At 48.6% G+C, this 18,406-nt stretch overlaps 1 protein-coding gene across 3 annotated transcripts in view; it reads left to right on the forward strand.

Annotated features, from left to right (window-relative positions):
• The window catches only part of abca2 (ATP-binding cassette, sub-family A (ABC1), member 2), a 577,021-nt gene that overhangs the window by 424,975 nt on the left and 133,640 nt on the right, over positions 1 to 18,406 (forward strand). For all 3 annotated transcript variants that reach the window (XM_038782183.1, XM_038782184.1, XM_038782185.1), the window contains 4 exons: positions 2,247 to 2,427; positions 2,806 to 3,018; positions 6,281 to 6,477; positions 16,761 to 16,943. In XM_038782183.1, coding sequence (XP_038638111.1) covers positions 2,247 to 2,427; positions 2,806 to 3,018; positions 6,281 to 6,477; positions 16,761 to 16,943 — 774 coding nt within the window. The remainder of the gene's footprint in view (positions 1 to 2,246; positions 2,428 to 2,805; positions 3,019 to 6,280; positions 6,478 to 16,760; positions 16,944 to 18,406) is intronic.

Consider the following 18,406-nt stretch of genomic DNA (forward strand, 5'->3'; position numbering starts at 1 on the left):
TTTGTTTATTCATCCATGAGAGGTGGGTGTCACTGCCTGGGCCAGCATTTATTGCCCATCCCTACGGGCAATTAAGAGTCAAGCACATTGCTGTGGGTCTGGAATCACGTGTAGGCCAGACTCGGGAAGGATACCAGATTTCCTTCCCGGAAGGACATTAGTGAACCAGATGGGTTTTTATGACAATTGACAATAGTTTCATGGCCATCATTCGGCTTTTTATTCCAGTCTTTTATTGATGTTTTTAGTGAATTCAAATTCCACCATCTGCCCTGGGACGATTAGAATTATCATTTAGAATTAGGGTGGAGGCTGTGGCAGTCTTGCATTCGGATTGTTTTGAATGATGGCAACTTCAAATTGCCAGCTTGCTCCTGAACCATTCCCAGGTCATGAAACTGACAAATTCAAGTTTGACTTGGCCAATGGGTTTGACACACTGCTTGTTTTCCCCCGTCGCGTTTAATTGTCAGCTTCTCATCGGATTGCAAAACCAGTAGCCTCTGTGATACTGACACAACGGGGGAAAGTTGCCCCAAGCAATTAATTCATTTTGGCACTAGACAACTCAAGCTTCATTGTCCCAATCACAGATAGATGGTCCAAGCCATTCTGATCTGTGCTTTTAGATTTTATTGCACATTTCAAGTAGCAACTCTTAATAATTGTGGGTTGCAGCTCCAGGTTTCTCTGTCCGCCAACGTCTGTAGAAAAAGGATAGGTAACTTTCAGGTATGGACACAGAATCTGCAGGCAACAAATAAAGCAGGATCCTTAATAGGACAGTGGTGGATCCCATGGCGAGTGGAGAAGGGGTCCACCCCAGGCCACTCACGCTTGCCCCCACCCCCGACAGCCGACTCCACAGTCAAACCAGGGCTGGGGTAAGGAACGGCTATCGCCCAAAGAGCAGACTCCTCCGAGCACCGTGGACCAGCCCAGAACTTGAACTTTATCTTCGTTGTGTTTCACTGTCACCCCTTTCTGCCTTTGGGTTTGTGTTAAGTTAATCAAATTTTGTTTCAAGTGACTATCCTGAATTTTGGGCCTCTGAAGTGTTTGGCCGTCCCGTGCCAGGGCATGGTGTGTTTCATTGTACATCCACCCCTGGGGACAAAAGTACCAATTTAGACACATGGGGACATTTGCCATTTTCTAGGATGCAGAATTCTCTGCAGTTTTGGGAGGATCTTCATATCAAGGTAAACCATAGCACTTTTTTAAAAAAATCTCATTTTTGTAATTCATTCCCGAGATGTGGGCATCTCTGGCTAGGCCAGCATTTATTGCCCATTCCCAATTGCCTTTGAGAAGGTGGAGGGAGAGTCTCCTTCTTGAACTGCAGAAGTCTATGTGGTGTAGGTATGCCCAGATAGATCACTGCTTTTAGTGCTTTTAGGGAGATGGTTCCAGGATTTTGACCCAATGACAATGAAGGAATGGCTCTGTAGTTCAAAGTCGGGGGGGGGGGGGGGGGGGGGGGGCGTGTAGCAGCTGGTGATACTATGCATCTGCTACCCTTGTCCTTCCATGTGATAGAGGTCATGGGTTTGCAAAGTGCTGTCGAAGGAACTTTGATGAATTGCTGCCGTCCATCCTTTAAATGGTATATACTGCTACCACTCTGTGTCGCTGGTGGAGGGAGTGAACGTTTAAGATGGGAGATGAGGTACCAATAAATGGGCTGCTTTGTCCTGGATTGTGTTGAGCTTCATGTGTGTTGTGGGAACAGCACTTGTTTTCAAGACGAGTGCTCCACATGTCTTGACAGATCGTTCCACCAGGGTGATAGCATCAGAGAATCTGTCTCAGAATGCGAATCAAAAACTCTTATATATCAAGTCCTTTTAGATTGTACAGGCTGAGAATTCAGTGCCGATTTGTAGTGAAGTTGTTTTTATACCTGGTGGACGAAGGATATCAAGGAAGTAATGATACAGCATGTGTGGAGTAATAAATCTCTGCTGCCAAGTGCAGGCTAGCCATTTCATCAAAAGCAACCATTTGTGCAGGGAAATATATGAGGCAGGTTTATTCCATTGTGTACCCATCGCTGTCTATTTATTTTGGCTGGCTGTGGATATCTTGCTGGTTGCTCATGGTTGACGTGATCATTTATGAGAGACTGTCCTAGGGTCGTTCAATTGACTGCAAGGTGATCCTCAATTGGTCACTTGGAAAAAATATGTCATTACTTGTTACTTGGACATCTTGCTAGCCTAATTTGCCGTCCCTTCTTCTTGCAGAAGAAACCCGTGGGATAGAGGAAGATCCAAGCCATTTGCCCCTAGTAGTGTGCATCGACAAGCTGACTAAAGTCTACAAGACTGGGAAGAAATTGGCTCTGAACAAGCTCAGCCTCAACTTGCACGAGAACCAGGTGGTGTCATTCCTTGGACACAACGGTGCCGGTAAAACCACCACGATGTGAGTTCCAGGCTAGGAAAAGCTTTCACTTCTTTTACTATTGCCCCAAAAAGACAGTTTTCCTTGAATCAAAATGTGGCAGTTGCAAAAGCTTTCAGCGAAACTTGTGCCTCAAAATTAATTAAAATCAGGTCGGGAAAAAAGTTGAAAAAGCGTTGCGGTAAAAAGTTGGCCCTGGCGACTTTTGAAATTGCCTCTGGTGTGTGACGCGGTTGTGGGGTTGGCTCTCGGTGGTTTCAGACTGATGTGGGACTGTCCAGCTGACTAGGAATAAATACGTTGGAAGCCAAATGGCAAAAAGAAAAGGCACCAAAAACAGGAGAAGCAAACTCTGGAGATTTTCACACCCAATTGCCTTAACGCATTGCTATTTTCCAGGTCCATTCTGACGGGGTTGTTCCCGCCCACTGCCGGTTCGGCCACCATTTATGGGCATGACATTCGAACGGAAATGGATGAAATCCGGAAGAACCTGGGCATGTGCCCGCAGCACAACGTCCTGTTTGACAAATTGACGGTGGAGGAGCACCTCTGGTTTTACTCCCGCTTGAAAGGAATGGCTGAGGATGAGATCCGCAAAGAAATGGACAAGTAAGCTTTGCCGACGGTCATGCTTACAAATGGGCTTGAATAGGTTCTGCTGGACGCTGATCAAGTGTGACCCATTGGATGGGAATTATCAGGGGTGAGAAAGAGAAAAGGGAGGAGAGGTGATCTGTTAGCAGTGAGGAGCTCAATGATACAGGGTTCACGCAGGTACATGGAGGAATGTAGAATTGGAAAAGAGCCCCAGGTTTTCTTCCCTCTATCCACAGAGCATGTAGAATCCAGCTCATCAGTTCCTTTACCCCATTGATTTAGTCTTCTGAGAGGACTCTCGGTCTCTACTCATTGGCGTTTAGAAGGATGAGGGGAGGATCTTATTGAAACTTACAGGATGCTGAGGGGCCCAGATGGAGTCGACGTGGAGAGCATGGGCGGGATTCTCCTCTACCCGGCGTGATGGGGGGTCTCCCAAAAGGTGGGGAATTCTCCGCATCTTTGGGGGCTAGCCCCGCGCCGGAGCGGTTGGCACCAGAAGGCTGGCGCAAAAAACCGGCGCCCCTGGCAGCGGGGCTGGCCGAAAGGCTTTCGCCGGTCGGCGCATGCGCCGGCGGTGACGCAGCGGCCAACTGCTGCTGACGTCACCACCGGCGCATGCGCGATGTGGGTTTCTCTTCCGCTTCCGCCATGGCGGAGGCCGTGGCGGCCGCGGAAGAGAAAGAGTGCACCCAGGGCACTGGCCCGGAGTCTAAGTGGGGGGCCCCGATCGCGGGCCTGGCCACCGTGGGGGCACCCACACGGGATTCGATTGCCCCCCGCCCCCCTCCAGGACCCCAGGGGCCCGCTCGCGCCGCCAATCCCGCCGCCACCAGAGGTGGTTCAAACCTCGGCGGCGGGAGAGGCCCAGTGGCGTGATTCCCGCCGCCGGCACTTCCCGGCGGGGGCCGGATTTTCGGCGGCCAAAGGCGATTCTCTTGTCGGAGAATTTTGCCCCATGTTTCCACTAGTAGGAAAAACTAGAACCCCAGGCCACAGCCTCATACTGAAGGGTCGATCCTTTAAAACTGAGATGAGGAGGAAGTTCTTCAGCCAGAGGGTGGTCAATCTGTGGAACTCTTTGCCGCAGAAGGCTGTGGAGGCCAAATCACTGTACCTTTAAGCAGAGATGGATAGGTTCTTAATTAATTAGGGGATCAGGGGTGATGGGGAGAAAGCAGGAGAATGGGGATGAGAAACATACCAGCCATGATTGCATGGGCCACACGGCTTAATTCTGCCCCTATGTCTTATGGTCTTATAAAATAGAGTTACAGCATCAATTCAGCCCGTCATGTCTGTACTGGCTGCTTGAAAAAGTTATCTATTTTGTTGCAGTCCAGCTATTTCTCAATAATCATGCTTCCCTGAGGCAAGATTCTATGCAAATTTTCAGTTATCTCCATAAGTAAAATTCCAGAATAATCCTTTAGTTTACCACCATTCAGCTTAGGCCACTGTACAGTTTACACTTTGACTTTGATTTCTTGGTATTAGATGGCAAACACTTTGCTCTACTGCTGCTAGACTTACTGTGCATAACTTTGCATTTCTGTGTCATCCTTGCTTACAAACATGCTGCCTTCCTTAATGTACGGTAACACCCTTGAGGCACCATCTCACACTTGAGTTTCTTTGAGTTTATCGCTTCACCTTATCAAAGCAGAGCTCCCATCATATTGGGAGAGAAAGGCAAAGAGGATATCAAATGTTTGATCCTTCTTATCACCTTTTTGCTCTATCATAATAATCTGAATAAACATGGTACCCAGTTGAAGGGGCTGTACAGAGACGAGCAGCTTTGTAGAGAGAAAGAAATAGAGGCACAAATTTGGGAAAATAATTACATATTATTGAACTCTTTCTTGGTGAATACCGTATTCGGCTTTACGCTGTGGCTAACTTTCTGGAAACCGTGTATAGTTGATTCAGAGAGCCTTAAGAGTGACCTGCGGCACATGTCAAACCAACCCCCCCCCCCCCCCCCCCCCCCCCCCCCTCCCCCCCGTCCCCGACCGGCACATTCCCTCCTCAACCCCACTGCCCACCTCAGCCCGCCCACACCTGTCGCAGTACGGGCAAATATCAGCCTTGCCAGGCTGTTGTCTGTTGTGGCCCAAACGCACTGAACCACAGAAGTGCGAAACCTGTGGCTTTAGAAATATTTGTTGCACCTGAAGCTATAGCGGCTCACATACTTCCTGAATGAACCAAGGCCAGGACTTTCCTGCCCTGACACTGGCGGACACCTTCGTGGGCAGGATGAGAAAACGTCGTTGACGTTGAATGGCTCTCCAAATGTTGCCACCTCGCCCGCGATGCTGAGCACTGGTGTCGGGACGGAAAATGCCACCATACACTTCAGAATTACTAGAGTCAGTTAAAGTTGAAAAATACTCACACGTACAACGATTCTTTGCCCGAATATGCAAGTCTCGTCGAAACATAGGAAAATAGAACAATTACAGTGCAAAAGGAGGCCATTCTGCCCACTGTGTCTGTACTGGCCAAAGAAAGGAGTTTTCATTCTAATCCCACTGTCCAGATCCTATTCTGTAGCCCTGCGGGTGAAGGCATCTCAAATGTCTATCCAAATATTTTTAAATTGCCATGAGGGCTTTAGCCATTACCACCTTTCAGGTAGTACAGACCTCCCCACTATCCACTGGGTGAAAAACCTTCTCCTCAACTGCCCTCTAATCCTTCAGCCAATAATTTTAAATCAGTAGCCCTTAGTTAGTGACCTCGCTCCTCAGGGGGAAAATATTATTTTCTGTGTTGGTTGCCTGTAATTTTGTACACGTCAATTAACTAAAATTCCCCCTCAGCCTCCTTGGTTCCAAATTCCTTATGGGGCACTTGGCTGATTAACCTTGAGAGATTAACCTTAATCTATCTGAAATGTATTTTCCCATCCATTTGCATATATCTCAAGCTGTTACCACCATCTTGGTGTTTTGATTGAGCATTCACTCACCAGTGAGACAGCAGTGCTAAGAATAACCCTTCGTACGTGTATCGGTTCCATTCATCTCTTGCTACTGAATGTTACTCCGTGCTGTGTTCCAAATCCTCTCTGCCTTCCATCATTTCCGCTGGTGTCCGGTTTCATTTTGTATGACCTACAAACCTCTGATTCAATGTTTGCTGTTACAATGCGTTTCCATACCTGAAGGTGAAAAAGCAAATGTCAACCGGAAATTAGAAGTGCAGTTTGGACTTGTCAAATTTTACTTTCAGCCTCTTTTTCTTACTTCTGTTGTTTCCTGGTTAGGATGTTCGAAGATTTGGGACTATCCAATAAGCGGCATTCTCTGGTGCAGACGCTGTCTGGCGGAATGAAACGCAAATTATCCGTTGCCATCGCGTTTGTCGGGGGATCCAAAGCGGTCATTTTAGATGAACCCACGGCAGGGGTTGATCCGTATGCTCGTCGAGCTATCTGGGACCTGATCTTGAAGTACAAGCAAGGTGGGTCAACGATTTGGATTCCGATTTGCTGACATACTGAGTAATTCATGGCGGGCACTGAGTAATAACCATACTGAGTGGCAGCAAGCATAAGAACATTGGCAGGACCAAAACATAGCTGATGAAATGGAATCATATGTGGGCAGGAATGACGTAAAGCATTTCTAACGAAGCGATATATCCGGCAGTGTGCCAATATCAGTAAAGGCCTCAGAATACCAATATTGCCACATGCCTCATTGTACCAATATTGGTGTAACGCTCAGTCCACCAGGAGTATTCTTCTTAGGCAGCGCCTCGTAATCAAGGATGACGTGCTTCCACTCCGGTTCAGTGGGCTGTGAGTTGGTTGAAACGTCCAGTGCACGATCTGTGGACTTTGCCACATGCGGGCCAGGTAGATGGGCTGTTTAGAGGTTTGTGTGCTCCCTCGATGTCTCGAAGCCTGTCAATGTGCTCGGTGCTTTCCTGGATGTCCCTTCTCCACTTTGCTCGGTCACCACCCAGGAGGCTCCCAGGAGTCGGTGGGGATGCTTGGTCTTTTCAGGGATGTTTTGAGGACCATCCCTAAAGTCCTTCTGCTGTTCTCTTGAGAGTCTCCCGGTGACTATAGCAGTTCCGAGTAAAATAGTTGCTTCGGGAGTCTGGTGTCAGGTATACAAATGAAGTGTCCCGCCCAGCGGAGCTGGTTTTAAGTGAATAGCACCTTGATGTTGGGCAAAGAAGGCTTTGGACCATCTTTTGTGTCATCGGATATGATGGATCTAGCAAAGGCATCGCTGGTGATACTTCTCCACTGCTTTTACGTGCGTGCTGTATAGTGCCCTAGTTTCTGAAGCATATAGGAGCATGGGGATCACTGCTGCCTGGTAAACTATGACCTCAGTATAGGCAGTACGGTAGCACAAGTGGATAGCACTGTGGCTTCACAGCACCAGGATTCCAAGTTCGATTCCCCACTGGGTCACTGTCTGTGTGGAGTCTGCACGTTCTCCCCGTGTCTGTGTGGGTTCCCTCCGGGTGCTCCGGTTTCTTCCCACAGTCCAAAGACGTGCAGGTTAGGTGGATTGGTCGTGATAAATTGCCCTTAGTGACCAAAAAGGTTAGGAGGTGTTATTGGGTTACGGAGATAGGGTGGAAGTGAGGGCTTAAGTGGGTCGGTGCAGACTCGATGGGCCGAATGGCCTCCTTCTGCACCGTATGTTCTATGTATTCTATATTAGCCTTGGGTTTGAATTCCTGGACATTGTAATGTTCTCTGTACACTTAGGGGCTGGTTTAGCTCACTGGGTTAAATCGCTGGCTTTTAAAGCAGACCAAGCAGGCCAGCAGCACGGTTCAATTCCCGTACCAGCCTCCCCGGACAGGCGCCGGAATGTGGCGACTAGGGACTTTTCACAGTAACTTTGTTGAAGTCTACTCGTGACAATAAGCGATTTTCATTTTTCATTTCATGTATGCACGGAGGGCGAGGTCTTTGTAGTTGAAGTGATCAAAGAACATACGGCTTTGTAAATGAACAAAGCTGTTTATTAATTGACTAAAACACTGAAGGGTTTCTATGATGTCTACTAAGATTACAGTTGGATACAACGGCTAAATACAAACAGCTCTGATGAACTATTATTAATTACTGTTGACTCAGGCGCAGTGCAGTCAGTGCCTGTTGTCCAGGTTGTCCCTCTGTTGTCCAGGTTAATACATCTTGTCTCACATGTGGGTGTCTTCCAGTGATCTCCAGTCGCCACGCCACCTGTGGTTGAATGATAGAATATATCCCATGTGGGTGTCTTCCAGTGACCTTCTCCTGTTGCCAAGCCACCTATAGTCGGATGCTAGCATTGTAATTTATGCATGCAGGCCCTAATGTTCCTGTACAGTTTGGTTATTATGTTATATACACAAATGATATTCTCCAGATCATTACAGACGTCAAATGCTCTTTTCCTGTTTTTGAGGACCACAATATCAAACCTGACATCAATGTTGGTTATTGCCTCAGTATAATGCTGTTAGCATGACAACAGTAACTTGCATTTATATAGAGCCTTTAATAATGAAATGTCCCAATGTGCTTTACAAGAGTAATATAAGACCAAATTTAATGCTGAGCCATATAAGGCAATATTAGGACAAATGGCCAACAGCTAGGGTCTTAATGGAGGAGAGAGAGGGATAGAGATGGAGAGAGAATTCTAAATCTTGGGACCTGGGAAGCTGAAAGTATAGCTGCCAATAGTGTGGCAGTCAAAATCAGGAATCTCAAGAGGCCAGTTTTGAAGGAGCACAGAGATCTCAGAGGGTTGTAAGGTTGAGGACATGGAGGGATTTAAAAACAAGGACGATAATTTTAAAGTCCACACATTGCTGGACCAGGAGCCAGTGAGAGTTAGAAAGCACAGGGAGCAAGCACGAGCTTTATTCAGCAGCGTTTTGGATGAAGTCAGATTTACGGAGGATGCAAGATAGAAGGTTGGCCAGGAGAACATTGGAATAATTGAATCTAGAGGTAACAAAACATTGGATAAGGGTATCAGGCAGGTACATCAGTCAGTGTACCAATACGCCCCTCAGTGTATTGATATTGGTACATCACACAGTATACATCAGTCAGTGTACCAATACACCCCTCAGTGTATTGATATTGGTACATCACACAGTATACATCAGTCAGTGTACCAATACACCCCTCAGTGTATTGATATTGGTACATCACACAGTATACATCAGTCAGTGTACCAATACGCCCCTCAGTGTATTGATATTGGTACATCACACAATATACATCAGTCAGTGTACCAATACGCCCCTCAGTGTATTGATATTGGTACATCACACAGTATACATCAGTCAGTGTACCAATACGCCCCTCAGTGTATTGATATTGGTACATCACACAGTATACATCAGTCAGTGTACCAATACACCCCTCAGTGTATTGATATTGGTACATCACACAGTATACATCAGTCAGTGTACCAATACGCCCCTCAGTGTATTGATATTGGTACATCACACAGTATACATAGAACATAGAACAGTACAGCACAGAACAGGCCCTTCGGCCCTCGATGTTGTGCCGAGCAATGATCACCCTACTCAAACCCACGTAGCCACCCTATACCCGTAACCCAACAACCCCCCCCCCCCCCCCCCCCCCCTAACCTTACTTCCTAGGACACTACGGGCAATTTAGCATGGCCAATCCACCTAACCCGCACATCTTTGGACTGTGGGAGGAAACTGGAGCACCCGGAGGAAACCCACGCACACAGGGGGAGGACGTGCAGACTCCACACAGACAGTGACCCAGCCGGGAACCGAACCTGGGACCCTGGAGCTGTGAAGCATTTATGCTAACCACCATGCTACCGTGCTGCCCAGTGTACCAATACACCCCTCAGTGTATTGATATTGGTACATCACACAGTATACATCAGTCAGTGTACCAATACACCCCTCAGTATATTGATATTGGTACATCACACAATATACAACAGTCAGTGTACTAATACACCCCTCAGTATATTGATATTGGTACATCACACAGTATACATCAGTCAGTGTACCAATACACCCCTCAGTATATTGATATTGGTACATCACACAATATACAACAGTCAGTGTACTAATACACCCCTCAGTATATTGATATTGGTACATCACACAATATACCAATATTAATACAGTCTTCAGTATATTACTGTTGATGCAGCTATTGATTTGCCAATATTGAACCTCTTGAACAGTTTATCCCTGAAAGCAGGCAGTGTGTAGAGTTGGCATGAGCACTTTAATGAATTAATTAATGGACTTTCCAGCCAAAGGTCATGGCCGCGCTCGCTGGTCCCATCATGGTGGCGGGAGGGGGTTTGGGAGTGCGAAGGCGATAACTGGGCTATTGGTGGAAATGGGAGGGGTGGAACCTTGGAGGTTTCTGCACCCGAGAGAACGGGAGTACTCGTTTTTCTCGGCAGTCCATAAGGTATACTCGCAGATCGACTTTTTCGTGGTGGGGCAGGCTTTGCTGGCTGGAGTTAAGGGGTCAGAATACTCGGCAATTGCAGTGTCAGATCATGCTCTGCATTGGGTGGATATGGTACTGGAGAAGGGGGTAGCGCAGAGGCCGGGGTGGAATTCAGGTGTGGGACTTTGGGGGGACCAAGAGTTCTGTGACAAAATTGAGGAGTATGTAGGTTTCAACTGTACGGGTGAGGTGTCGAAGGCAGTTGTCTGGGAGGCTCTAAAGGCGGTGGTGAGGGGTGAGGTGATCTCATTTAAGGCCAGGGTGGACAAAGGGGAGAGGTTGGAGCGGCAGAGAGTAATAGATGAGATGTTGGAGGTAGATAGGAGTTATGCAGAAGATGGGGACCCAGCAAAGTTGGAAAAGAGGAAGGAACTACAGGCGAACTTTGACTGGCTAACTACCAGGAAGGCGGTATGCCAACTGAGGCGAGCAAGGGTGCAGTTTACGAACATGGAGATAAGGCATGTATGTTAGCAGGTCTGGTCAGCTCCGGAGGGAGGCAGCGGTAAAGGAAATTGTTCAGGTGAGGGACAAGGCAGGGAGGTAGGTGGTGGCTCCGGATCTCATTAACAAGGTCTTTGAGGAATTGTATGAGAGATTGTACAGGTCAGAACCACCTGGGGGAGACCGGGAGATGCAGGAATTTCTAGATGGATTGGAGTACCCGCGGTTAGGGGAGGGGGACAGGGCTACATTAGGAGTGATAGTGGGGCAGGAGATAAAAGATGCGATTAGGAGGATGCAGTCGGGGAAGGTGGCAGGGCCGGATGGGTTTCCGGTGGAATATTATAAAAAATTCAAGGATAAGCTGGCACCCCTGATGGTGGGGATGTTTGAAGAGGTGATAGGGAAGGGGGTGTTGCCATAAACTTTGGGGCAGGCATCGATTTACCTGTTGCTAAATAAATAAGGACCCGACGGAGTGTGGGTCGTATGGGCCCATATCACTTTTGAATGTAGACGCAAAAGTATTGGCGAAGGTACTGGCGGGTAGGCAGGAGGACTGCCTCCTAAAGGTGATAGGTGAAGATCAGACTGGGTTCGTGAGAGGGAGACAGCTCTTTTCAAACGTTAGAAGGCTATTGAACGTGGTTATGGCACCAGCGGAGGGGAAGGAAACAGAGGTGGTTGTGGCATTGGACACTGAGGAGGTGTTTGACCGGGTAGAATGGGGGTACGTGATGGCAGTTCTGGAGTGGTTTGAGATTGGACCAAGATTTGTGAACTGGGTAAAGCTACTATATATGGAGCCGAGGGCGGGTGTCCGCACAAATAACATCAGTTCAAGATACTTTTGTCTCCACCGTGGGACTAGGCAGGGATGTCCTATGTCCACCCTGCTGTTTGCACTCTCGATTGAGCCATTGGCCATCGCATTAAGAAGTTCTGGGGTATGGAAATGAATAGTGCGGGGCGGGGGGAATAGAGTATATGGTGTCCTGATATGCCAATGACTTGCTGTTATATGTGTCGGAACCGTGTGTCGATAGGGGGAATGTTGGAGCTGCTTCGGGTGTTTGGGTCTTTCTCAGGGTACAAACTAAATCTAGACAAGAGTGAGTATTTTGTGGTGTCTCAGCCGGGGGTGGGGGCAGGGGAGAGGGGGCTGCCATTCCATAGTGTAGGGACTCACTTGAGGTACCTAGAGGTGCAGGTTTCCCGGGAGTGGGGGGGGGGGGGGGGGGGGATGCGGCTCCGCAGGTACAACATTTCTAGTTTGGTGGGAAGAGCGAAAGCTGATCTGGCAAGGTGGGATGGTCTCCCTCTGTCACTGGCGGTTCGGGTATAGGCGGTTAAAATGAACGTGTTGCCGCGATTTCTGTTTATTTTTCAATGCCTGACGATTTTCCTGCCAAAGGCTTTTTTCAAAGAGATTGAGGGAATGATTACTTCGTTCATATGGGGAGGGAAGGTGCCAGAGTTAGAAAGATGCTGCTACAGAGGGGAAGGCAGGCAGGGGGTTTGGGTCTTCCGAACCTGATGTATTACTACTGGCGGCAAATGTGGAGAAGGTGCGGAGCTGGATCAGAGGGGTTGATTCCCAGTGGGTCAGAATGGAGGAGAGTTTGTGCAGGGGGTCGGGATTGAAAGCACTAGCAACAGCGCCGTTCCCGATGGCCCTGGGGAAATACTCGGGGAGTCCGGTAATAATAGCTTCATTGAGAATTTGGAGACAGTTTTGCCAACACTTCGGGTTGGGGGCAGGGTCAAGGGAAATGCCGATTTGGGGGAACCACAGATTTGAGCCAGGGAAGTGGGATGGAAATTTTCAGAAATGCGAGGAAAAGGGGATTAAGACACTAAAAGATTTGTTTCTTAGGGGTCGGTTTGCAGGATTGAAGGAGCTGGAGGCGAAGTATAGGCTGGAGAAGGGTGAAATGTTTAGATACATGCAAGTTCGAGATTTTGCCAGAAAGGAGATTCAGAGCTTCCCGGTGGAGCTGACGACAGGGGGAGTTCTCAAACGCCTTCTCAGTGTCCAATGCCACAACCACCTCTGTTTCCTTCCCCTCCGCCGGTGCCATAACCACGTTCAATAGGAGGAGATGCTGATGACATGCGGACTGGAGAAGGGGGTAGTGTCGGTGGTTTACAAAGCTATTTTGGAAGAGGAGAAGGCACCACTGGAAGGGATCAAAGCAAAGTGGAAGGAATAGTTGGGAGAGGTATTGGAGGAGGGGTTCTTGTGTGAGGTGCTCCGGAGAGTGAACACCTCCACCTCGTTTGCGAGGTTGGGGCTGATACAGCTGAAGGTGATATACAGAGCGCACCTCATGAGGGCGAGGATGAGCCGATTCTTTAAAGGAGTAGAAGATGTGTGGACGTTGCGGGGAGTGGGGCCCACTTATCACGTTCATATGTTTTCGTCCTGTCCAAAGCTGGAGGATTACTGGAAGGAGGTTTTTAGGGTAATTTCTGAAGTGGTGCACGTGAAAATGGACCGGGGCCCTCGGGAGGCCATATTCGGGGTGTCGGACCAGCCAGGTTTAGAAACAGGTGCGGAGGCAGATGTTGTAGCCTTCGCCTCGCTGATCGCCCAAAGGCGGATCCTGATGGGTTGGAGAGCAACCTCTCCATCCTGTGCCCTGGCGTGGCGGGGGACCTGCTGGAATTCGTAACACTTGAGAGGTTAAGTTTGAACTGAGGGAAAGGACGGAGGGGTTCTACAATTCATGGGCATTATTCATTATGCACTTTCAAGAACTGGATAAGATCGAACATTAGTTGGGGCTTGTGGGTGGGAGGGTTGGGGAGAGGGGGTGCTGTGGGTGTTAATAGCAACTATTACCTTTTTGTCATTTGTTTATGTGAACATGCGGGCTAATGTTTAGGGTTTGGTGGGAGGATGGGATCGTTGTTATTGATCTGGGGATTGACATATTTGTTACTGATTATTGTTTATTGTTGGTGGGTGTAAATTTGGGAGAAAATATGAAAAAGGAGGAGAATAAAAATATTGGGCGCGATTCTCCGCCCCCCATGCCGGTTGGGAGAATAGCGGGAGGGCCTCCCGGCATTTTTTACGCCCTCCCACTATTCTCAACCACCCCCCCCTTTAAACAGATCCGTTAAACAGATTTAACGTTTCAAGTCTACGATGAAAGATCGATAACCTGAAGCGTAAGCTTTGTTTCTGTCTTAACAGAAGCCATATGACCTACTGAGTACTTCCAGCATTTCCTGATTTCAAATTTCCAACATCCGGGGTATTTTGCTTGCGCGGTAATGAATGAGAGCATTTGGATCTGAACAAGAAGCAGCAAGAACAGCAGCCCGCTAGTAGTGACCAGACTGCTTGAGTCTGTAAAATGTACTGGAGACTTTGCCACTCCTGGCTTGGTTTTAATAGTAACCAACACAATCAGGACACCTTCAACAACAAAGGGCATAATGCAGGTCCCAGCTAAGTCTACTGACAACATGAGCGATAGTGATACCGGATGCCTCCACTTAGTGTACCTGATCAATAAAGTGACGGATACGTGCAAACTGTATCTGCAACATCTGCCCTCCCACTATTCTCAACCCCCCCCCCCCCCCCCCCACCCGACTCACATCACGAATCGGCGCTCGCCGTTTTTTACAGCGAGTGGCGATTCTCCGCGGCCGATGGGCCACGCGGCCACGCCTTTACGCCCGTTTTTTCAGGGCAGCAAACACACCTGCTCGCTGCTGTCGTAAAAACGGGCACTGGATGCCCGTTTGGGGCGAGAGCACCACCGTTGTGCTCGGGAGGGGACAGGCCCGCGATCGGTGCCCACCGATCGTCGGGCCTGCGTCCAAAAGGGACACACTATTTCCCCTCCGCCGCCTGACAAGATGAAGCCGCCACATCTTGTCGGGCGGCGGTGGAGAAATGCGGAACCGCGCATGCGCGGGTTCCGTCAATGGCGTGATGACGTCACCCGCGCATGCGCGGGTTGGAGCCGGCCGTGCGTCATCTTGGTGCGCAGCCTTAACGACGGTCGTTAAGGCCGCGACGTCGTGATTCCCGGGGTCCCGCTCCTAGCCCCGATTGGGGGGGGAGAATCGGGTCCCGGGAACGGGCGTGAAGGCTGCCGTGAAACACGGCCAGTTTCACGGCAGCCTTTACGACTCTCCGCATTTTAAAAACTAATTAATGGACTTTCCGTTAAAATTCGCATTACGATCACACCATGATCAAAGCTTCGTGACCTAAATGTGATCGCTATGATTGCCGAGGTTAGTGACACCAATGAAACAATGAAGAAATGCCAAGACCAGGAAATCTCCCAGTTGATCGCTGAGCAGAGGTATCCACACAAATGAAGACTGGTATAAAGGCAGAAAATGCTGGGTACGCTGAGCAGATCAGGCAGCATCTGTGAAGAAAGAAACAGATTTAACGTTTCAAGTCTACGATGAAAGATCGATAACCTGAAGCGTAAGCTTTGTTTCTGTCTTAACAGAAGCCATATGACCTACTGAGTACTTCCAGCATTTCCTGATTTCAAATTTCCAACATCCGGGGTGTTTTGCTTGCACGGTAATGAATGAGAGCATTTGGATCTGAACAAGAAGCAGCAAGAACAGCAGCCCGCCAGTAGTGACCAGACTGCTTGGGTCTGTAAAATGTACTGGAGACTTTGCCACTCCTGGCTTGGTTTTAATAGTAACCAACACAATCAGGACACCTTCAACAACAAAGGGCATAATGCAGGGCCCAGCTAAGTCTACTGACAACATGAGCGATTGTGATACCGGATGCCTCCACTTAGTGTACCTGATCAATAAAGTGACGGATACGTGCAAACTGTATCTGTAACAGTGGCACTTAGAGCCACATCCCACCCTTCTGATGCCCCCTTCCCCACCCCCTCGTGACCCGGGTACCGTGCTCACCCTGGTTTCCCGGTGGCACTGCCTGCATTGGTGAGCTGTCAGCCTTTGATTGGTCAGCAGCTCTTGAGTGGGGTGGGGAGGGGGGCGGTTTCTGTCTCCAGAGTCCTTGATCCCAGGGAACCAGGGAAAGTCCACTGTTGTCCACTTAAGTGCATGATTGTGACTTAATATTTGTTCTTTTTTCCTTCATGGGATGTGGACATCACTGGCAAGGCCAGCATTTGTTGTCCATCCTCAGTTGCTCTTGAATCAGGCAGTTAAAAGTCAACCACATTGTTGTGAGTCTGGAGTCACATGTAGGGCAGACCAGGTAAGGATGGCAGATTCCCTTCCCTGGAGGACATTAGTGAAGCAGATGGGTTTTTGCAACAATCAATGATAATTTCATGGCGATCATTACTGAGACTGCCTGCATCATCCAGAGTCCATGAACTGAATTTAATATCCATCAGCCGCCGTGGTGGGATTTGACCATTCCATGCATTAGGCTGGGCCTCTGGATTACTGGTTCAGTCATATGTCTCCAACACCACCATCTTCCTACTATTATGTGCATTCCCCAAATGATGTGGAGATGCCGGCGTTCCCCAAATGAGGCAATATAGGGCTCTTGCTGGTTCACCAGCCAAGACACCCATCAGCTGGATTAAATTACACTGTAGATGTGGAAGATTCCGGATGCTGGATACCTGTCTTCCGGGCTGCTATACATTTAAAGTCACTAGATCATCAGTAAAATCAATAAAGTATTGAGATAATTTCAAAAATTACACAAGGGTATTGAAGTTGACGTGTTTACAATGTGAGTTGATTTTCAAAAGAAGTCATAGTGCATCGCTCGTTGTTTGAACATCAAGCACTGGTGTAAATTGATATTTTCAATTAATTGCAGGCCGGACAATCCTCCTGTCCACACATTACATGGATGAAGCTGATCTTCTGGGGGACCGCATTGCAATAATCTCACACGGGAAATTAAAGTGCTGCGGGTCGCCTCTGTTCCTCAAAAGCACTTATGGAGATGGCTACAAGCTGACAGTGGTGAAGAAGCAACCTGAATCTCAGACTAGCCCAGGTTAGTAACTGACGTCCTCGCACAATAGGCAGCGATTTTGTGTCACTGATTGGTGGTCCAATCAAATTAGTGGGCGCAATTCAACCAATTGGGACAAAGTCCCATAGCGAGCACATCTAGCCATGTGTTTCCCAATGCTCGCAGTGCTGAGAAGCCCATGACTTCAGGGGCCACAGCGGGGAACACACAGCTGAGGCCGCACGTAGTCCCATTTTGTACACCGAGGAACTCCACTTGCCGGAACTCCCGAGTGTAGTGAGAGATCGGGACACCATTTTTAAATGGCCCCCGAAGCGACCCCCGACCCTGCCCCAGCATGAACGCACTATGGGGAGGATCCCCGGGCCCCCCGCACCCTCCCAACACCCACATAGGGCACCCTGGCCCGATTGCCCGTGCACAAAAAATGCCAGCTTATCACCTTGGCAGTGCCCCTGCCAGCTAGCAGTGCTACCTGGGTACCTTGGCAGTGCCAGGCTGGCACCCAGGTAGCACTACCAGGGTGCCAGTCTGGCACCACCTCTCCAATCCCCTGGGAGACACCCACAAAGTGACATTCCGTCTGGTGCCCGTTTGTGGAGACAAATACCAAAGGGCACTTGCCCGAGGTCTCCGTGGCGAAGGAGAGGTCCCAAAACCTCAGGAATCTGCCCATTAAAGTGAGACTAGCTGTCTCGCTCTAATGTGCAAATTTGCCAAAAAGTTAGATCTCACGAGGCTTTTATCGGCTACACTGCGCCGCGCCAAGCTAACTTTCATGGCGCAGCATTGGCAATTGGATCCCGGCCAGTGTTTATCGGCGAACGCTGCCAAGCCCATACCCTTGGGGCCTGATTGGAGTGCAGCCTGTTGCGCAGTGCTGTGATTAGGGCTTCAGTGACGAGTTGACAGTGAAGGTGTGACATTTTCATATTGTGAAACATCCAACAATACAATGATAATTTTTGGCCTTTCCAGGCTTGTGAAATAACAATGCCATTGGTCATTCATTGCTGGTGGGAATGTTGGGCGCAATTTGAGATAAATTAATAGTGTTGTACAAAAGCTGTATTGCACAAGCCGGGTAATCTTTTCCCTCATGGATCAAGCTTTTGCTAATAGCTGGAGTGACATAGTTCTTAACTAAATCAGGCCAGGCTTTATAAAAGTTGACACTGCAGCAGGAACAATTTCAAGAGGGTTTCAACTATTATGCAATAGAAACAGAAAATGCTGGACGTACCCACCATGTTGGCAAAATCTATGCAGTCAGAAAAAGGGTTAATCGGCTGAATTTTCTGAATTTACTCCTTGTTGAAAAGGCTGACCCTGTTGTGGGTCAGGAAGCCATTGACAGCTGGAACAGGCCTTACATAGAACATAGAACAGTACAGCACAGAACAGGCCCTCCGGCCCTCAATGTTGTGCCGAACAATGGTCACCCTACTTAAACCCACGTAACCCGTATACCCATAACCCAACAA

The sequence above is a fragment of the Scyliorhinus canicula genome, chromosome 21, assembly GCF_902713615.1.
Source record: "Scyliorhinus canicula chromosome 21, sScyCan1.1, whole genome shotgun sequence".
Classification (NCBI taxonomy): Eukaryota; Metazoa; Chordata; class Chondrichthyes; order Carcharhiniformes; family Scyliorhinidae; genus Scyliorhinus; species Scyliorhinus canicula.